Genomic DNA, 22,852 nt, shown 5'->3' with positions numbered 1-22,852 from the left:
CTTCTCATTAAAAAAATAAGTAAAAACATAAATTGTGCTGCAAATAATAATTTCACTCATCCTGTCTATTTGAAATGTTACTGTGCGCTTGCCCACAACAAGTGTGTTTGAGAGAGGAATATGTCAGCCTCAGTGACATAAGATGTCATGTTACCAAATACCTGTGATATTGTCATAAGTCCTGAAGTTCATCTCAATGTGGTCCCACTGTAAAACCATACAACTCTCTGTGTTGGGTGCAGCGATGGCCACATAGACGTCATTTTTATAAGAGAATGTGTCCACAGACAGAGACTCTGATGGCACCGACTGATGGTGGATAAAATCTGTGGAGAGTGGGCAATCTTAGCATTAGTATGATTTGTAATAAAACATGTTGTGTAGTGTAAACTAATCTTGAACTAAAGTTTCACGTAATTGGTAAGCTGCTCAATTAAGTTCTGGGTCCACACGTGTTAAGAGATGAAGAGATGCTAGTATGAGAAGCGGAACTGGAATGAGGAGCTACACCCTCTCTCTTTGCACGTTACTGGCTGAATGTCCCCTCCCCTTCTGAAATTTGAAAGATGCTAACACCTGCAAAATTGTGATTTATCCAAATAAACAGTGATGAAAAACCTAAACACTGGATCAACTGTTGCTCGTTATCCTATCACTGATGAATTTGTTTTGTAGAACGCCCCTCATTTTGAAGTCACACAAACGTCATCTAGGATGACAGATTCAGACAATGTCCTGTATGTAGCGATCGATAGAGCAGCTATATTAAATTCAGTCGCCAGGCAACAATAAAAGTAAATTGCACATCAATTCAAAACTGTAATGTTTGAATTCAGTCTTGTCAGGTAAACTGTTGTCATCAGTTGTTTTGAGAATTTCCTCATAACCTGCAAAGTGCTACTATGGTTATGCATAATATGCTTCTCATAGTTTATGGCAACTCTTATAAATTATATTATCATTGTAATGAGTTTATGTTAAGTAGGCCTTATGATGGAGGGCTCAAGTAAGACCATGGCAATTAGCAGTGGTGTAAAGTACTTAAGTAATACTTTTATATTATATTTTTTTTACTTAAGTAGTTTTTTGTGGTATCTGTACTTTACCATTTATATTTTTTAACAACTTTTACTTCACTACATTCCTAAAGAAAATTATGTACTTTTTAATCCATACATTTTCCCTGACACCCAAAAGTACACGTTACATTTTCAATGCTTAGCTTGACAGGAAAATTATCCTTTTCAATGCTTAGTGGGACAGGAAAATGGTCCAATTCACACACTTATCAAAAGAACATCTCTGGTCATCCCTACTGCCTCTCATCTGGCGGATTCATTAAACACACGTGTTGGAATATGCCCCTGCCTATCTGTAAATAAAAAATTTCATTAAAATGGTGCCATTCGGTTTGCTTAATATAAGCAATTTTCTCTTACTTTTTCTCAAGTATGACAATTGGATACTTTTTCTACCACTGCAATTAGTCAGCTCCCTCACCAGTGGAGATGCATTCATTGTGCAGGCTGGCCATGTCATTCAGTCGCTTGTCCTTCATGTCCTTGGGTCCGGCACAAATTACATCGGAAACCGTGGCATTGGTGCTCTTCAGCCACATCATCAGCCACTTCGCACGGCAGTCACACTCAAAGGCATTTCCTCGCAGGTCACTTTGCAAGGACAGACAACCAGATATCAGTCACAGCATAACCATACCCTAGCCCAGCAGTTTACAGATTTTCTAAACTCCAATTCTGTCAATGAAACCTATCAGTCGCCACAGCACTGAACCCGTACTTATTAAACATACAAACGAGCATCTCTCTCTATACTCATGCGTCTCCTTCTAAGTGCAGCATGTGATACTATTGACCATCATATTCTTCTCAGACGCCTAGAGACAAATGTAAGTCTTCGAGGTCGGGCGCTCTCTTGCTTTCGCTCTTACTTGTTCGACAGACTCCAATTCGTTCTATTAGATGATGACTCCACCCCCTTAACTAGTGTAAAATTTGGCATCACTAAAGCGTCTGTTATTGTTTTCATTGTATGATTGATTATTGGATTGATTTTATATTAATGTCATGCATCTTCCTCATTCCCAGCCCACATGGGCTTATAATACATTTATTGGCTGTATCCAAATAAAATTATGATAATTATATATGCACATACAGTACCAGTCAAAGGTTTGGACATACCTACTCATTCCAGGGTTTTTCTTTATTTTTACTATTTTCTACATTGTAGAATAAAATAGCGAAGACATCAAAACTATGAAATAACACATATGGAATCAGGTAGTTCCCAAAGAAAGTGTTAAACAAATACAAATATATTTGAGATTCTTCAAAGTAGCCAACCTTTGACTCGATGACAGTTTTGCACACTCCTGGCATTCTCTCAACCAGCTTCATGAGGTAGTCACCTGGAATGCATTTCAATTAACAGGTGTGTTTTGTTAATTTGTGGAATTTCTTTCCTCAATGTGTTTGAGCTAATCAGTTGTGTTATGACAAGGTAGGGGAGGTATACAGAAGATAGCCCTATTTGGTAAAAGACCAAGTCCATATTACGGCAAGAACAGCTCAAATGAGCAAAGAGAAATGACAGTCCATCATTACTTTAAGACATGAAGGTCAGTCAATCTGGAAAATGTCAAGAACTTTTAATGTTTATTCAAGTGTAGTCGCAAAAACCATCAAGCGCTATGATGAAACTGTCTCTCATGAGGACCGCAACAGGAAAGGAAGACCCAGAGTTACAGAGGAAAAGTTCATTAGAGTTAGCAGACTCAGAAATTGCAGCCCAAATAAATGCTTCAGAGTTCAAGTAACAGACAAATCTCAACATCAACTGTTCAGAGGAGACTGGGTGAATCGGGCCTTCATGGTCAAACTGCTGCAAAGAAACCACTACTAAAGGACACCAATAATAAGTAGAGACTTGCTTGGGCCATGAAACATAAGCAATGGACATGAGACCACTGGAAATCTGTCCTTTGGTCTGATGAGTGTACAAAGAGGTGTACATCATGGCACTAAATTTGAGATTTTTGGTTCCAACCGCCGTGTCTTTGTGAGACGCAGAGTAAGTCAACAGATGATCGCTGCGTGTGTGGTTCCCACCATGAAGCATGGAGGAGGAGGTGTGACGATAGGGGGGTGCTTTGCTGGTTACACTGTTGATGATTGATTTATTTAGAAATCAAGGCACACTTAATGAGCATGGCTACCACAGCATTCTGCAGCGATATGCCATCCCATTTGGTTTGGCTTAGTGGGACTATCATTTGTTTTTTAACAGGATAATGACCCAGCACACTTCCAGGCTGTGTAAGGGCTATTTGACAAGGAAGGAGAGTGATGGAGTCCTGCATCAGATGAACTGGCCTCCACAATCACCTGACCTCAATCCAGTTAAGATGGTTTGGGATGAGTTGGACCGCAGAGTGAAGGAAAAGCAGCCAATAAGTGCTCATCATATGTGGGAACACTTCAAGACTGTTGGAAAAGCATTCCAGGTGAAGCTGGTTGAGATGATGCTAAGAGTGTGCAAAGCTGTCATAGAGGCAAAGGTGGCTACTTTGAAGAATCTAAAATCTAAAATATATTTTGATTTGTTTAACCCTTTTTTTTGTTACTCCATAATTTCATAGCTTTGATGTCTTCACTATTATTCTGCAATTGAGAAAATAGTACAAATAAAGAAAAACCCTTGAATGAGTAGGTGAGTCCAAACTTCTGACTGGTAATGTACATAAAAACATAGAGTTGAAGTCAGAAATTTACAAACACCTTAGCCAAGTACATGTAAACTCTGTTTTTCATGATTCCTGACATTTAATCCTAGTAAAAGTTCCCTGTTTTAGGTCAGTTAGGTCACCACTTTATTTTAAGAATATGAAATGTCAGAATAATATTTATTTAAGCTTTTATTTCTTTCATCACATTCCCAGTGGGTCAGAAGTTGACATACACTCAATTAGTATTTGGTAGCATTGCCTTAAAATTGTTTAACTTGGGTCAAACGTTTTGGGTAGCCTCCACAAGCTTCCCACATTAAGTTGGGTGAATTTTGGCCCATTCCTCCTGACAGAGCTGGTGTAACTGAGTCAGGTTTGTAAGTCCTCCTTGCTCGCACACACTTTTTCAGTTCTGCCCACAAATGTTCGATAGGATTGAGGTCAGGGCTTAGTGACGGTCACTCCAATACCTTGACTTTGTTGTCCTTAAGCCATTATGCCACAACATTGGAAGTATGCTTGGGGTCATTGTCCATTTGGAGAACCCATTTGAGACCAATCTTTAACTTCCTGACTGATGTCTTGAGATGTTGCTTCAATATATCCACATATCTTTTTCTCATGATGCCATCTATTTTGTGATGTGCACCAGTCCCTCCTGCAGCAAAGCATCCCCACAACATGATGATGCCACCCCCGTGCTTCACGGTTGGGATGGTGTTCTTCAGCTTGCAAGCATACCCATTTTTCCTCCAAACATAACAATGGTCATTATGTCCAAACAGTTTTTGTTTCATCAGACCAGAGGACATTTCTCCAAAAAATATGATTTCTCCAAAAAGTACTACGCAGTTGTAAACCGTAGTTTGGCGGTTTGGAGTAGTGGCTTCTACCTTGCTGAGAGGCCTTTCAGTTTATGTCAATATAGGACTCGTTTTATTGTGGATATAGATACTTCTGTACCTGTTTCCTCCAGCATCTTCACAAGGTCCTTTGCTGTTGTTTTGGGATTCATTTGCACTTTTCCCACCAAAGTACATTCTTCTCTAGGAGACAGAACGCGTCTCCTTCCTGAGCAGGATGACGGCTGCGTGGCCCCATGGTGTTTATACTTGCGTACTATTGTTTGTACAGATGAACGTGGTACCTTCAGGCTTTTGGAAATTGCTCTCAAGGATGTACCAGACTTGTGGAGATCTACAAAAATGATCTGAGGTCTTGGCTGATTTCTTTTGATTTTCCCATGATGTCAAGCAAAGAGACACTGAGTTTGAAGGTAGGCCTTGAAATACATCCACAGGTACACCTCCAATCGACTCAAATTATGTCAATTAGCCTATCAGAAGCTTCTAAAGCCATGACATCATTTTCTGGAATTTTCCAAGCTGTTTTAGGCACAGTCAACTTAGTGTATGTAAACTTCTGACCCACTAGAATTGTGATACAATGAATTATAAGTGAAATAATCTGTCTGTAAATAATTGTTGTAAAAATTAATTGTGTCATGCACAAAATAGATGTCCTAACCGACTTGCCAAAACTATAGTTTGTGAACAAGAAATTTGTGGAGTGGTTGAAAAATGAGTTTTAATGACTCCAACCTAAGTGTATGTAAACTTCCGACTTCAACTGTATCAGTTTATAATTTGTCTTTGTAGCTAAGGGTTAACTTGTGTTTGATCAGGATGACATTGCATTGTAACTTGTTTCTAAATATGTGTTGTAGATCAGCTTCCTAACATATGTAATTGAGTTCATTTTGTCCAAGGGTAATTGTGTTTTATCCCAGTTGAACTCCTTTTTTGTTACTCTGTCCTCATGCATATCAATAAAACGGTTCCATAACCTAATCATTTCACCCCTCTGTCTTATTTCATTGGGCTCCCATCCCATGTCTCCTTGAATAGCAAGGCTTATGCACTCCAAGGAAGCATCTTATGGCTCTGTTTTGAATTGAGTTAGTTATTTTGGTTTCTTTACAACCCCAGATTTCAGCAGCATAGTTCAATATAGTACACACACGTGAATTATAGACTTGTGAATATGTACAATAGCCAAGGTCTTTACAGATTTCCAATTTACTACAAATGGACCCCAACGCTCTACCTGCAGAATCAGATATGGACTTTATACACCTCTCAAATGTCATGTATTCATCAAAAAGGAAACCAATGTATTTATATGAACAAGTGTACTTTACGCATATTGCTCCTTAAGAAAAGTAATGATTACTTCTTATTGTACACTTTTTCCTGAAGTGCATTATATGGGTTTTATCTTGGTGGATCACTATCTCCACTTCGTACACCAGAGATTGACATACATTGCAAATCATGCTCAGTCTCTGCAAGGACAATATAATCTGCATACAGTAGTGTCCCGAGTCGTGTCATTTAGTTTAACTCCTAAATGTTCGTGTTTGATTTGATGGGCCAAGTTGTTAACAAAAAGGGCAAATAACGTTGGGGAGAGCACCTCACCTTGTTTGAGCCCAAACAGAGTGGGAAACCATCCAGTCCTCTGTTCATTTACCTGTACAGAGGCAACTGGGCATCTACACAGGGCTTTAATTGCATCATAGAATCTTCCATCAATTCCCATTTTTGTCTAAAAGCAAGGTTTCTATTAACCAAATCGAAAGCCTTCTGAAAATCAATAAAACAGGCAAAAATGGGTTCTCTCTCTATCATTCTGATTACTTTAGAGACAGTATACTGTATACACAGAGTATACCAAACATTAGGAATAGCTTCCTAATATTGAGTTGCGTTAATTGAGTTAATGTTTGTATACTCAGTGTACATGTACGTGGTCTATACAGGCTCTGACTTTCCTAAAGCCATTCTATTCATCAGCAAGCTGACCAGACAGTTCTGGTTAGTGAGAGAGCCTTTTATTTAGAATGAAGGAATACAATTTATATACAGTGCTAATTAGAGTAATCCCTCTGTAGTTCAATGGGATTTTAGGGTCATTTTTTGAGGATTTTGGAATAGGCTTGATTGTAGATTTGTACGATACAGATGGAATAATGCCGTTCTCAAAACAAGCCTGGAAGAGTCCGCAATTGTGTTCGCAACAATTTAGGTGATTTCATAACTGAATTAGATAAGTCATCAATTCCTGTGGCTTTCTTCGGTTTAGACCGCTCAACCTTTCTGACCTTCTCTAGAGTAAGAATGGCATTCAAATAGTGGTTAGGGGTGTAAGAATCCTTCTTCATTTCCACCTCCAACTCATCCTTACAAGAACATGTTTCTTTCAAGGACTCATCAAAATAAACTCATTGTATGTGTTACCTTTATGGGAAACACAAAATTACTTTCAGTGTTATGCTGATGAAATTTTTTCCAATTGTGATTTTGATGGTTTGTATTACATTATAGATCAGATTACCTGTTTAAAATTGTCATCAGTAATGTAATCCATTGGATTACTCAAAATAATGAATTTTAGATTACTTTCCCTGCATGAATATTAGAATAGGTTCAATTAACCAGAGAAATGAGCAATTCAGTATGTATCACAGCTGCAACACATGCAAGGTTTGTCATTGCTGTTCATTTGCAGACAGTCTGGGAGCTGTGCTCAGCATTAAAGAAAACATTTAAAAGACAAGTTCATCTTTTTTCAACCAAATTATTATTTCTTATGTAAATGACACGTTATAGAAGAGTGCGCATGCGCTGGCTAGCCAGAAAAGTATTGCTCAAGTCGAACACAATGGAATATAACGTTGCCAAAAAAGTTTGGAATGACACAATTTTATATGTACAACATCTAAAGACCTGCATCACTATACAGAGAGTGTAAAAATACATATTTTATTCCTACCCTGGAATTGCAGAACAAGTTTCTCAAAACAGTTTCTCATAACAAACTAAAATTGCCCAAAAAGTGTCTGAACTCTTCTATAACATACCATTTACATAAAAAAAAATAGAGATTTGGTTTAAAAAAAATAAGAACTTGTCCTTCAAGTCTTTCTTTGAAAACTGCCTTTGTTCAAGTTATCCTGAAAGCAACCATACATGTTTTATACAGTTAAAGAAATAATCACTACACATCGAATGCACATGCATAACAACTCACAGCTCAATCAATGAGTCCAGGTCGATGAAGGAATCCCTGGGTAACGCTTTTAATTTATTGTTTGCCAAAGACCTGAGGGAAAACAGCATTGTCAGATTAATTCTGCAGATATTCCTGTCAATTAATCATCATGGAAATACAGAGGGCCAAAGGGCAAGATTTTCCAGAAAAAAATATACCCAAAAATGGTAAAATATTTTTTTCACATACAATATTGTATTTTTTTTTTTAAATGTCAGTAGTAGTCTGTGTTTTCACACACTTCAACAGCTCTGTTTTCAAACGCAATGACCAGTGCAGCAGTAATAACAACTATAAGTATCCATCCATTTTTGTACATTTGTTAGAAATGTTTGCAGTTCACATTTTTGTTAAGCTTCAACATGGAAGTCTATCAGTCTACACATTGCATTTGCACTAGACCATAGTAAATTACATTGCATGTGCGAGCCAAACATTTTAATAAGATTAGCCTACATTTGTTGTTGTTATGCCAAACTTTGTCACCCGAAGAAAGAGTAAACAAACAAACAGGCAAATATTGGCAATATTTATATACAAAACAATTTTGCATTCAGGTCAGACACTCAGACTGTATTGGCATAATATCATTGTAGGCTATAGAAAGTAGAGGGTATAATGCACATGATGCTCATCCAAACTTTTCACAGGAGCTGACCAAAAAGAATATCCAATATAAAAAGAAAAGAGGGATGTCCGCTGACTGTTTTGCTTCTCCCAAAGGTAATCTTTTAATAGAGCATTGGTGATAAACTACAGATTAGGCTATAATATACTACTCTGCCCCACCCACTGACAAAATCATTGACATAAAAAAACTGTATTACCACTAAGACGTGCTGGTTGGTCTTAAAGGCCCAATGCAGACATTGTTTTAATTCAATATAAAATCATTTCTGGTTAACAATTAAGTACCTTACTGTGTTTGTTATCAATTAAAATCGTCAAAACGAAACAAAAATAGCTTCTTAGCTAAAAGCAATTCCTCAAGCAATTTCTGAGTGGGGAGGGGAAAACTAGATGTTATTGGCAGAGAGGTTTGGAACTCTCTTTCTTATTGGTCTATTAACTAATTTACCAGGCAGACTAAAACTCCATCCCACCAAAACAGGCTGAAATTTCAGGCGGTCTTTTCAAACAGTTCTTACACTAAAAGGGCATTGTCATAATTTTCTAAATTTCACAGTAATTATTCCAACCTCATAGTGTGGAAATATATATGAAACACATGGAAATAATGTTTTTGACAGCACTAGATCATTAAATGTTACCACTTGAGTTTTCACCTCAGTGCAGGCGAGCTGATGTTAGACCGGTAAATTGCCAACTGGCGATATGGTTAGAAAATAACAGTACCGGTATTAACAAGCCAAAATGGCCAACCTACTTGCATTTGACAATAGCACTGCCTTGTGACAAGCTAAAAGTAGAGCCCTTAGCCTTCAATTGACATTAATACATCACTACTACCAAATGCAAGTGGAAAATAAGTGGGAAACCATTAGGTTGCATTTCGGGTAGAATATCATTGTAGCTCTGGTAAGCCCTTGTAAACCTGGTAATTCCCTGGTAAGAAGACAATGTGGGCTAAAATACTACTGCATTATCCCCAAACATACATTTTCTTCACAAGAATTAAAGGAGAAGTTCAGGATTCAACTACTTGAAGTTAGATGGTTCCTTGCCCTTATTAAAGTAGTCTATGGGCCAGGAGATACTATAATCCATAGTTCAGTTTTCTTTAAACAACCACTATAAACGTCAGCTAATTTTAGCCACCGCTAGCTAACAATCAATGGAAGTGATTGTAAATGGCCTAATCACTTTTAAAGCTGCATTATGTAGAAATTGCTCTGCCATTAACTGGTTGCTAAAATTCTAAAATGTTCACCTAATTTCAGTTTTTGTGACAAAACAAGCAATGTATTTTGTAGAGAATCATTGTACCAACTATACCGTTGTGAAATATATTTTCAATAACCAACAATTTTGTAGAATCTGGTGAACAAAAAGAAACAAAAACAAATCTTAAGGAGGAAATAGAACACATACTGTATAACAGCACACAATAACACACACACTTATCATACTTACCTTCAATTAGAATGACAGATCTATAACTCAAATTTCTATCTGTCAGGTCACGTAATGTCAAACCACAAGTAGTTGATTTCAGTTGATTTGGCCATGATTTTTTGTGGTTGTTGATTGCTCCTATCACTTCCTTTGCTTGTTAGCTAGTGGTGGGTAAAGTTAGCTGAAATTCGTAGTCTTGGCCCATAGATTACTTTGAAAGTGAGGAACCATCTAATATCAAGTTGTTAAATCTAACTTCCTCTAATGACAATGATGATGATTATTTGAACTTACAGGTGAGTCAGGTCCCTGAGTCCTCTGAAGGAATATTTGGAGACCGTCTCTATCTTATTACTCTCAATGAACCTAAAGAACAAAGGTTATACAGCACTTCAAAAGAGAAAATGGATTGTGTGATCACATGGGGCTAATGTATCGTAGAATTAATCCTGACTATAATAAAAGGGATACAGTTACTCAGTAGCTCATTTCTTGAACAACAAAATTAGCTTCAGTATATCATTATTCTAAAGATGAGTGAATGAATGGAAAGGCACTTACAGGTACTCCAGGTGTGGAAGGCCAGAAAATGCATCGTCCCTTATTGTCATCACAGAATTTGAATTAAGAAGTCTATGATAAAAATATATAAACAGTTAGTTACTTTGAACACAAGTGCAAATATAGAAAGACATTGTAGTTTAAAAAGTAAATGTATAATTTTGATTTATTATAATTCATTATATCATAACATTTAATGTCACACGTCATTGACAAACCTTCACATGTAGAATCACTGATATTTTAACATGATATATACTATACAACTAAAAGGTTAAGTTCATTTCTAATAATAGCAATCAAAAATTAAGTCAAAATTGTATCCTCAAATGATGGTCATCTCACTATAGTGATATCATAGTGTTACCCAGCGTGGGGATGTTTAGGTTTGAGGATAAATCTACCTCTGTCCTCCAGTATATCACTGACAATACATTATCTCCATGTTCCCTTTTTGTGACCTTGTAATCTGAGATGAGCTCAAAAGTACAGTTTTGCTATGATAAGCCTTTTTATAAACATGAGGGTCACAATGAATGTCATGCTTGCACTAAAATGTAAATTGCTGATGGACAACTGTACCTTACCCTGGAACAAGGCATCTGTCCTTAAAATTGCCTACTGATTACAGACTGGTAGTGTGTCCATATTATGTATACCTCACTTTCATAATAAGGATATACCCTGCTAACAATAATGAGCCGTTAGTATGTCCCCGGGACGTCATAAAAGGGTCACCCGAAGTCAGCAGGACATTCTGTCATTGTACCCTAGAGGTTTTGTCTAGCTCCCTGGGACATCCCCAAGGACATTCTTGGGATGTTATGTTCTGGTCCCCTGGAGGTTTTGTATTTAACACAGTTTGACATACATTGTGTATGTTTATTCATACAGTAATTATTATTGAACACATCCTCACCTGGGATTTGAACTCACAACCTCTAGGTTCACGACATTCCAATGTTTCTGCTACGCCACAATGTCTGTACCAATGACTGATTACAACTGTAGGTAATGTTCCCTCTGAGTGCCACACAGAAGAAATATCAGCCCGCGCAGAGAAGCATGAGATTGAACTTCACTCAACTCTTTAGTTTTCCCATTTAGTTAACACTATCAATGTTTAGCTTTACTGTGTGAATTGTGCTCGAATCAACGCAATATAAAATAAAATAACATTTTATTAGTCACATGCTCCGCATACAACAACCTTACAGTGAAATGCTTACTTACGAGTCCCAAACCAACAGTGCTGTTTAAAAAAAAATAGAGATAGGAATAAGAGATAAAAGTAATAAGTAATTAAAGAGCAGAAGTAAAAAATAACAATATATACAAGGGGGTGCCAGGACATAGTCAATGTGTGGGGGCACCGGTTAGTTGAGGTACTATGTACATGTACATACAACGGAATATAGGTAGAGTTATGCATAGATGACAACAGAGAATGGCAGTGGTGTGGAAAGGGGAGGGGCAATGCAAATAGTCTGGGTAGCCATTTGACTAGATGTTCAGGAACTGTATGGCTTGGGAGTAGAAGCTGTTTAGAAGCCTCTTGGACCTAGACTTGGGGCGGCAGGGTAGCCTAGTGGTTAGAGCGTTGGACTAGTAACCGGAAGGTTGCGAGTTCAAACCCCCGAGCTGACAAGGTACAAATCTGTCGTTCTGCCCCTGAACAGGCAGTTAACCCACTGTTCCCAGGCCGTCATTGAAAATAAGAATTTGTTCTTAACTGACTTGCCTGGTTAAATAAAGGTAAAATAAAAATAAAAAACTTGGTGGTCCGGTACCGCTTGCCATGTGGTAGCAGAGAGAAGTCTATGACTAGGGTGGCTGGAGTCTTTGACAATTTTTAGGGCCTTCCTCTGACACCACCTGGTATAGAGGTCCTGGATGGCAGGAAGCTTGGCCCCAGTGATGTACTGGGCCATTCACACTACCCTCTGTTGTGCCTTGCGGTCAGAGGCCAAGCATTTGCCATACCAGGCAGATGGTGCAGCTGGGGAACCTTTTGAGGATCTGAGGACCCATGCCAAATCTTTTCAGTCTCCTGAGGGGGAATAGGTTTTGTCGTGCCCGCTTCATGACTGCCTTGGTGTGCTTGGACCATGTTAGTTTGTTGGTGATGTGGACACCAAGGATCGTGAAGCTCTCAACCTGCTCCACTGCAGCCCTGTCGATGGGAATGGGGCATGCTCTGTCCTCTTTTTCCTGTTGTCCACAATCATGTCCTTTGTCTTGATCACGTTGAGGGAGAGGTTGTTGTCCTGGCACCACACGGCCAGGTCTCTGACCTCCTCCCTATAGGCTGTCTCGTTGTTGTCGGTGACACTCTTGTGTCATCGGCAAACTTAATGATGGTGTTGGAGTCGTGCCTGGCCGTGCAGTCATGAGTGAACAGAGAGTACAGGAGGGGGCTGAGCATACACACCTGAGGGGCTCCTGTGTTGAGGATCAGCGTGGCGGATGTGTTGTTACCTGCCCTTACCACCTGGGGGCGGCCCGTCAGGAAGTCCAGGATCCAGTTGCAGAGGGATGTGTTTAGTCCCAGTGTCCATAACTTATTGATGAGCTTTGAGGGCACTATGGTGTTGAACCCTGAGCTGTAGTCAATGAATAGCATTCTCACATAAGTGTTCCTTTTGTCCAAGTGGGAAAGGGCAGTGTGGAGTGCAATAGAGATTGCATCATCTGTGGATCTGTTGAGGCGGTATGCAAATTGGGGTGGGTCTAGGGTTTTTGGGATGATGGTGTTGATGTGAGCCATGACCAGCCTTTCAAAGCACTTCATGGCTACAGATGTGAGTGCTGCAGGTCAGTAGTCATTTAGGTAGGTTACCTTAGTGTTCTTGGGCACAGGCACTATGGTAGTCTGCTTAAAACATGTTGGTATTACAGACTCGGACAGGGAAAGGTTGAACATTTCAGTGAAGACACTTACTACTTGGTTAGCGCATGCTCGCAGTACACGTCCTGGTAATCTGTTTGGCCCTACGGCCTTGTGAATGTTGACCTGTCTAAAGGTCTTACTCACATCGGCTGCGGAGAGCGTGATCACACAGTCCTCAGGTACAGCTGGTGCTCTCATGCATGTTTCAGTATTTTTTGCCTCGAAGCGAGCATAGAAGTAGTTTAGCTCCTCTGGTAGGCTCGTGTTAATGGGTAGGTCTCGGCTGTGCTTCCCTTTGTAGTCTGTAATGGTTTGCAAGCCCTGCCACATCCGTCACGTGTCAGAGCTGGTGTAGCTTGACTCGATCTTAGTCCTGTATTGACGCTTTGCCTGTTTGATGGTTCGTATTCGGCTAAGGTGTATGTAAACTTCCGACTTCAACTGTAAGTTTTCAGACCATTTGCTATGAGACTTGAAATTGAGCTCACATCAATACTTGATGTTTCTACAACTTTATTGGAGTCCACCTGTGGTAAATTCAATTGATTGGACATTATTTGGAAAGGCACACTCCTGTCTATATAAGGTCCCACAGTTGACAGTGCATGTCAGAGCAAAAACCAAGCCATGAGGTTGAAGGAATTGTCCGTAGAGCTCTGAGACAGGATTGTGTCAAGGTACATATCTGGGGAAGGTTAACAAAACATTTCTGCAGCATTGAAGGTCCCCAAGAACACAGTGGCCTCCATCATTATTAAATGGAAGAAGTTTTGAACCACCAAGACTCTTCCTAGAACTGGCCGACCCGGACAAAATGAGCAATCGGTGGAGAAGGGCTTTGGTCCGGGAGAAAACAAAGAACCTGATGGTCACTCTTACAGAGTTCCTCTGTGGAGATGGGGGGAATCTTCCAGAAGGACAACCATCTCTGCAGCACCAAATAGGCCCTTACGGTAGAGTGGCTAGATGGAAGCCACTCCTCAGTAAAGGGCACATTAAAGCCCTTTTAGAGTTTGCCAAAAGGCACCTTTAGGACTCTCAGACCATGAGAAACAAGATTCTCTGGTCTGATGAAACCTAGATTGATCTCTTTGGCCTGAATGCTAAGCGTCACATCTGAAGGAAACCAGGCATCATTCATCACCTGGCCAATACCATCCCCATGGTGAAGCATGATGGTGGCAGCATCATGCTGTGGGGATGTTTTTCAACGGCAGGGACTGGGACAATAGTCAGGATCAAGGGAAAGATGAACTGAGCAAAGTACAGAGAAATCCTTAATGAAAACCTGCTCCAAAGCTCTCAGAACCTCAGAATGGGGGCGAAGGTTCACCTTCCAACAAGACAATGATCCTAAGCACACAGCCAAGACAACGCAGGTTTTGGCTTCAGGACAAGTCTCTGAAGGTCCTTGAGTGGCCCAGCCAGAGCCCGGACTTAAACCTGATCGACATCTCTGGAGAGACCTGAAAATAGCTGTGCAGCTAGGGGCCCCATCCCACTTCAAATCAAATCAAACGTTATTTGTCACATACACACGGTTAGCAGATGTTAATGCGAGTGCAGCGAAATGCAGCAAAATATAATTTCACATCAACTACCTTATACACACCAGTGTAAAGGAATGAATAAGAATATGTACATAAAATACATTTGGATGAGTGATGGCATAGGCAAGATGCAGTAGATGGTATAGAGTACAGTATATACATATGAGATTAGCAGTGTAGGGTATGTAAGCATTATATAAAGTGACATAGTTTAAAGTGACTAGTGATACATGTATTGCATCCAATTTTTAATTATTAAAGTGGCTGGAGATAGAGTCAGTATGTTGGCAGCAGCCACTCAATGTAGGTGATGGCTGTTTAACAGTGTGATGGCCTTGAGATAGAAGCTGTTTTTCAGTCTCTTGGTCCCAGCTTTGATGCACCTGTACTGACCTTGCCTTCTGGATGCTAACGGGGTGAACAAGCAGTGGATCGGGTGGTTGTTGTCCTTGATGATCTTTTTGGCCTTCCTGTGATATCGGGTGGTGTAGGTGTCCTGGAGAGCAGGTAGTTTGCCCCCGGTGATGCGTTGTGCAGACCTCACTACCCTCTGGAGAGCCTTACAGTTGTGGGTGGAGCAGTTGCCGTACCAGGTGGTGATACAGCCCGACAGGATGCTCTCGATTGTGCATCTGTAAAAGTTTGTGAGTGATTTTGGCGACAAGCCAATTTTTTTCAGCCTCCTGAGGTTGAAGAGGCACTGTTGCGCCTTCTTCACCGCGCTGTCTGTGTGGGTGGACCATTCCATTTTGTCCGTGATGTGTACACGGAGGAAGTTAAAAGTTTCCACTTTATCCACTACTGTCCCGTCGATGTGGATAGGGGGGTGCTCCCTCTGCTGAGCTTGAGAGGATCTGCAGAGAAGAGTGGGAGAAATTCCCCAAATACAGGTGTGCCAAGTGTATCGTCAAACCCAAGAAAACTCAAAGCTGTAATTGCTGCCAAAGGTGCTTTGACAAAGTACTGAGTAAAGGGTCTGAATACTATTATTTTATTTTTTTATTTATAAACTTCAAAAAATCTGTTTTTGCTTTGTCATTATAGTGATTATTATAGTATTATAGTGTGTGTTGATTGATGAAGAAAAAAAGTGTTTTAATCTATTTTAGAATAAGGCTGTAACGTAACAAAATGTGGAAAAGGTGAAGCGGTCTGAATACTTTCCGAATGCACTGTATATGCAAATAGCCATTGCCATATATGGATTTGTGCCATTCACTTTGAACAGGACTGTGTTTACAGCATGAACGGTCACTTGTAGATGCGCTTGTTTTGAGATCAAAGCAATTGTCACTTGTGCACGTGTTGTCACTTGTGCACATTTGTTCATATTCTTTGCTAGTTAGTGATTCATTAGCACAGTTATAGCTCATTTCTAGTAGTGGTTGCTTCCTACAAGAGCACAAAATGTGTGCATTTCTAGATATCTTTGAAAAGCGAGTAAGGTAAAGAGCTTTTCTTCATGTCTTAAAGGGGCAATGTTGTATTTTGAAACAGCCTTGAATAATCTAAGTAGCCAGTAGGCAGAGGGTAGCATAATTTGTCTGATTCTCTGTAAAAATGGTATGGGAATAATATTGAACTGTATTTGTAAAGTGGTTTCTTGCATCAAACACAACCTTTTCAGTCATCTTCTTGTCTGAAAGACAAGTGGATAAACAGGTTAATGTCAAGTCCTGCAGGTTTTTTTTTCTAAAGTTTCATGGAATGTAGACTTAGATTGAACACCACACATTTGCTGCTACTGTAGGTTGAATGATCTAACAGCTATTTTCATGTTCAAATGTAATGGGATGCATTTTTCTCAATTGTTTTTGACGGTAGGTCACTCTGGCAGGCCTACATTATGATCAAATGGCAACAGTAGCCTCCTTGGCCACTGTTGAAATTGTAACTTAAAGCGGGTACAGTGCTCACAGTAAACGCGCTGGAAGTTGCACAGAATTTCCACAATGTTCAAGTTTGCGCTCAGCAGAACTGGCATTTTCTCAGTGCCCCAAAAATGTTGAGGGCACATTGCCTGTAGGCCTATTCCTCCACTTTTCACTTCAAATTAAATCTCAGCTCAGTTACAAATACACTCAACAGCCTCCCGAGTGGTGCAGCAGTCTAAGGCACTGCATCACAGTGTTGCGATGTCATTACAACCTGGGGTTCGATCCCACAACAGGCCGTGACCGGGAGTTCAACAAGGCAGTGCAAAATTTGCCCAGCGTTGTCCGGGTTAAGGCAGGGTTTTGCCGGGGGGGCATTACTTGGCTCATCTCACTCTAGCGACTCCTTGTGGCGGGACGGGCACCTAGCAGGCTGACTTCGGTAGTCAGTTGAACAGTGTTGCAGCTGGCTTTTTGGTTAAGCGAGCACATGTTTCGGAGGATTCATGACTTGACCTTCGCCTCTCACGAGCCCATTGGGGAGTTGCAGTGATGAGAGAACATGGCAATTGGGGAGAACAAGGGGGTACAAACAATAATATTTTAGCTGAATAGCATACCACTTACCTTAAAACCCTGATACATTTTTCATTACTTCATTTACACTACATGACCAAAGTATGTGGACAACTGCTTGTCGAACACCTCATACCAAAGGGTCCCCCCTTTGCTGCTGTAACAGCCTCCACTCCTCTGGGAAGGCTTTCCACTAGATGTTGGAACATTGCTGCAGGGACTTGCTTCCATTCAGCCACAAGACCATTAGTGAGGTCAGGCACTGATTTTGGGTGATTAGACCTGGTGTAACAGTATAACTTTAGACCGTCCCCTCGCCCATACCCGGGCGCGAACCAGGGACCCTCTGCACACATCAACAACAGTCACCCTCAAAGCATCGTTACCCATCGCTCCACAAAAGCCGCGGCCCTTGCAGAGCAAGGGTAACCACTACTTCAAGGTCTCAGAGCAAGTGATGTCACCAATTGAAACACTATTTAGCGCGCACCACCGCTAACTAGCTAGCCGTTTCACATCCGTTACACTGGCTCGCAGTCGGCGTCCCAATTCATCCCAAAGGTGTTCGATAGAGTTTAGTTCAGGGCTCCGTGAAGGCCAGTCAAGTTCTTCCACACTGATCTCGAAAAACCAATTCTGTATGGACCTCGTTTTGTGCACGGGGGCATTGTCATGCTGAAACAGGAAAGGGCCTTCCCAAAACTTTTGCCACAAAGTTGGAAGCACAGAATCATCTAGAATGTCATTGTATGCTGTAGCGTTAATATTTCCCTTCACTGGAATTAAGGGGCCTAGCCTGAACCATGAAAAACAGCCCCAGACCATTATTCCTCCTCCACCAAACTTTACATTTGACACTACACTATGCATTTGGGCAGGTAGCGTTCTTCTGGCATCCGCCAAACCCAGATTTGTCCGTCAGACTTCCAGATGGTGAAGTGTGATTCATCACTACAAAGAACACATTTCCACTGTTCCAGAGTCCAATGGCGGAAAGCTTTACACCACCCCAGCTGATGCTTGACATTGTGCATGGTGATCTAAGGCTTGTGTGTGTGTGGCTGCACGGCCGAAGCCCCCGACGACCAGTTCTTCCAGGGACAGTTTGGAACTCTGTAGAGTGTGTGGCAAAGGACAGATTTGGCAGTCCCATTATGTGTGCTTGTGTGGCCTGTCACTTTGCGGCTGAGTTGTTGTTGCTCCTAGATGTTTCCACTTCACAATAACAGCACTTACAGTTGACTGGGGCAGCTCTAGCAGGGCAGAAATTTGATGAACTGTTGGAAAGGTTGCATCTTATGACGGTGCCAAGTTGAAAGTCACTGAGCTCTTCAGTATGGGCAATTCGACTGCCAATGTTTGTCTATGGAGATTGCATTGCTGTGTGCTCGATTTTATACACCTGCCAGCAACGGGTGTGGCTGAAATAGCCGAATCCACTAATTTCAAGGTGTGTCCACATACTTCTGTATATATAGTGTATCATGGTTTGGGACACCTAGGACAATCAGGGGAGCTTCAGGGGACCATGACACAACGTACCAAGAACGTCTTAAAAAATGTCTTCGGGGGTGTCCCTGGGACAAACCGGGAATTAAACAAAATGACACAACTTCCCAAGAAATATCAAAAAAATTTCTCGGGGACATCCCCGGGACAAACCAGGAACTAGACAAAACCTACAGGGAACAAAGACACGTCCCAAGAAAAGTCCTAGAGAACGTTCCCTTGGAACCATCACGCAATGTCTAAGGACTAGTAAAATTAACATCCTGAGAATATCCTAAAAAGGTCCTGATATGGTCCTCAGTGACATCCTAGGAACTTATAGGGGACTAGACAAAGGTCCCCCAGAGAACATTTGGACCATCACACAACGTTCGAAACTCTTAAGGGACCTAATGGGAATGTCACCGAATGTGCTCATGACATCCCCTGTTTGCTAGATATGCTCATCATCAAATTCAGTACTGAGCACTCCACTAAGCCTACATTCCCTACATGCTAAAATAGACAAGTAAAATGTTAAGGTAATTAAAAAACACACAAAAACTATATGAATATCAAGTCATATGTAAGGTAGAATATGGTAAGAACAACATTCATGTCTTGGCTTTGGCTAAATAGATATGCGTCGTTCCATAAATATAGTTCTTTTTGGGTAGTGTAATTCTGTCAAAAATAACTATTTTATGGTTAAAATAACTATTTTTTTTACCAAATGTTTATATTCTGTCATAAGTACACATGTTCAACTTAATAAAAATCATGTTTTACCATCTCAAGAGATCAAGTTGAGAAAAATGCCAATTAAAGTAACAGGGTTGACAATTTCATCTTAAAATCAGCTATAACTCCCCTTGTGACAGGGGGAATGGACGCATGTTGTGTGCAATTAAATGCAAACTTAACAAAACATTTGAACTTGTTAAAACATGTGTAGCCCATCTATCTATGAGTAACATCTATTATGCTCAACGTACTCAGTTTTCTACCACAAAACACCATAAAATAGCCAAAAAGAGTATCACCTGCTTTTACACTATGATTTGACTACTAGATGTTACATGTTTTCTTTTGATAAAAAAAAGGTATAGTTTTACTATATTAAAACAAGAGTTCAGTTCACGTTACAGGGTTGAGCTTAAAATGAGGGACAAACTTAAATGAATCACTAAAGCAACAAAGATTCTCCTGCCCCCGCAAAACACATACACACACACAACCAGACATTGATTTATTAATTGGAGAAAGCTTGTGTCAGGTACAGAACATTTCCTAGGATTTTATACCTGCAGCAACACTAGCAGGGGCTTAACTATGATGTGAATACATGTAACTACAGTCGCAAACTTAAATATAATAATAATATATAATAATATATGCCATTTAGCAGACGCTTTTATCCAAAGTGACTTACTGTCATCAATTTTCAAACATCAATTTTTTTTAAGAACGACACTTTTTATGACCATCTGTTGTTGAGTTCAATTTAATTTCCCAACTGGTTAAACCCCTACCCATTCCCATGGACACACATACTGGTAGTCATGTCTCGTTTGCATATTCATGTATAGTACAAGTGTCATTGACTCACAGGAGTTGGAGAGATGGCATGTGAGCAAACATGGTCTCCTTGATCTCGGAGAAGGACCCGTTGACAATGCTCCTGAAAGATAGTAAGATTATGGAGTAAGCACAGAGCAAATTAAAAGTAGATAAGATTATGTTTAGGGGACCGAGTGGCACATTGCAGTCATTGCAGTGCTAGAGGCATCACTACCAAACCGTGTTCGATCCCGGGCTGTATCACAACCGGCCGTGATCAAGGAGTCCCATTGGGCGGCACCCAGCGTCGTCCGGGTTAAGGGAGGGTTTGGCTGGGGTAGGCCGTCATTGAAAGTAAGATTTTTTTCTTAACTTAAATAAAGGTAAATATATATATATATATATATATATATATATATATATATATATATATATATAAATATATATATAGAAAAAAGGTACAGTTTCAAAGGAGGAGGCAGGCCAGTTGTAGCAGTGCAATGATCAGTGGACAGACTTGTTTTTCTTTTTTTACAGTGCAGGAGAGTAGTGGCAAACTGTACACTATGTACATGCAATTGAAGTCGGAAGTTTACATACACCTTATCCAAATGGATTTAAACTCAGTTTTTCACAATTCCTGATTCCTAGTAAAAATTCCCTGTTTTATATCAGTTAGGATCACCACTTTATTTTAAGAATGTGAAATGTCAGAACAATAGTAGAGAGAGATTTATTTCAGCTTTTATTTCTTTCACCACATTCCCAGTGGGTCAGAAGTTTACATACACTCAATTACTATTTGATAGCATTGCCCTTAAATTGTTTAACTTGGGTCAAACGTTTTGAGTAGACTTCCACAAGCTTCCCACTATAAATTGGGTGAATCCCATTCCTCCTGACAGAGCTGGTGTAACTGAGTCAATTTTGTAGGCCTCTTTGCTCACACACGCTTTTTATGTTCTGTCCACACATTTTCTATAGGATTGAGGTCAGTGCTTTGTGATGGCCACTCCAATACCTTGACTTTGTTGTCCTTAAGCCATTTTTTCACAACTTTGGAAGTATGCTTGGTGGTCATTGTCCATTTGGAAAACCCATTTGCGACCAATCTGATGTCTTGAGATGTTGCTTCAATATATCCACGTAATTTTCCTCCCTCATGATGCCATCTATTTTGTGAAGTGCACCAGTCCCTCCTGCAGCAAAGCACCCCCACAACATGATGCTGCCAGCCCCGTTGGTTGGGATGGTGTTCTTTGGCTTTGCAAGCCTCCCTCTTTTTTCCTCCAAACATAACGATGGTCATTATGGCCAAACAGTTCTATTTTTGTTTCATCAGACCAGAGGACATTTCTCCAAAAAGTACAATCTTTGTCCCCATGTGCAGTTGCAAACCGTAGTCTGGCTTTTTTATGGCGGTTTTGGGGCAGTGGCTTCTACCTTGCTGAGCGCCCTTTCAGGTTATGTCAATATAGGACTCGTTTTATTGTGGATATAGAAACTTTTGTACCTGTTTCCTCCAGCATCTTCACGAGGTGATTTGCTGTTGTTCTGGGATTGATTTGCACTTTTCGCACCATAGTATGTTCATCTCTAGGAGTCAGAGCGCGTCTCCTTCCTGAGCGGTATGACGGCTGCGTGGTCCCATGGTGTTTATACTTGCATACTATTGTTTGTACAGATGAACGTGGTACCTTCAGGTGTTTGGAAATTGCTCTCAAGGATGAACCAGACTTGTGGAGGTCTACAATTATTTTTCTGAAGTCTTGGCTTATTTATTTTGATTTGCCCATGATGTCAAGCAAAGAGGCACTGAGTTTGAAGGTAGGCCTTGAAATACAGACACAGGTACACCTCCAATTGACTCAAAATGATGTTATTTAGCCTATCAGAAGCTTCTAAAGCCATGAAGTTAAAGGCACAGTCAACTTAGTGTATGTAAACTTCTGATTGAACCATTTTATGTGGCAAAAGTACGTTGATTGGTTAAAATTGAGAGCCCTGTTTTTGTAGTGCGGTGATCTAACGGTAATATTGGGATGATTTTACTGTTTTATGTTGTAATAGGACTAGTGCGTGATTGGTCAAATTTGCAAGCCCGCATAATATGCTGCAAATTGTTGCTAAATCCTGAAGGAACTGACTATTCGTGGGTTTCACAGAATCTGTGAACAGTACATAAGTGTGCAACTTTAGGCTACTGCATTCTCAGTTGGCGCTAACAACGATTTCACACACATGGCACTTGTGGAGTGAAGATTACGCTGCTTTGTGAGTGTGTTGTTGGGAACAGAAGATTGATTGGCTGTGGGATACAGTATGAGGAAAAATTGTATGGGTGCACTGTTTTTTAAGATTTGGTTCTGGGTTGCCGAGATTAGGTCTCACTGTCTCAGGCAAGGTTACTTAACACATT

The 22,852-nt window shown here is 40.3% G+C and overlaps 1 protein-coding gene across 1 annotated transcript in view; it reads right to left on the bottom strand.

The window, feature by feature from the left end:
- The window catches only part of LOC139378786 (leucine-rich repeat LGI family, member 2a), a 36,855-nt gene that overhangs the window by 4,999 nt on the left and 9,004 nt on the right, over nucleotides 1-22,852 (bottom strand). The window contains exons 2-7 of the mRNA XM_071121285.1: nucleotides 20,483-20,554; nucleotides 10,496-10,567; nucleotides 10,229-10,300; nucleotides 7,838-7,909; nucleotides 1,501-1,670; nucleotides 162-326 (exon numbers count right to left, since the gene is read on the bottom strand). Coding sequence (XP_070977386.1) covers nucleotides 162-326; nucleotides 1,501-1,670; nucleotides 7,838-7,909; nucleotides 10,229-10,300; nucleotides 10,496-10,567; nucleotides 20,483-20,554 — 623 coding nt within the window. The remainder of the gene's footprint in view (nucleotides 1-161; nucleotides 327-1,500; nucleotides 1,671-7,837; nucleotides 7,910-10,228; nucleotides 10,301-10,495; nucleotides 10,568-20,482; nucleotides 20,555-22,852) is intronic.

Source organism: Oncorhynchus clarkii, chromosome 21 (assembly GCF_045791955.1).
Source record: "Oncorhynchus clarkii lewisi isolate Uvic-CL-2024 chromosome 21, UVic_Ocla_1.0, whole genome shotgun sequence".
NCBI classification, from domain to species: Eukaryota; Metazoa; Chordata; class Actinopteri; order Salmoniformes; family Salmonidae; genus Oncorhynchus; species Oncorhynchus clarkii.
Note: the sequence above shows the minus strand (reverse complement) of the source record. Positions and strands in the feature narration are given on the sequence as shown.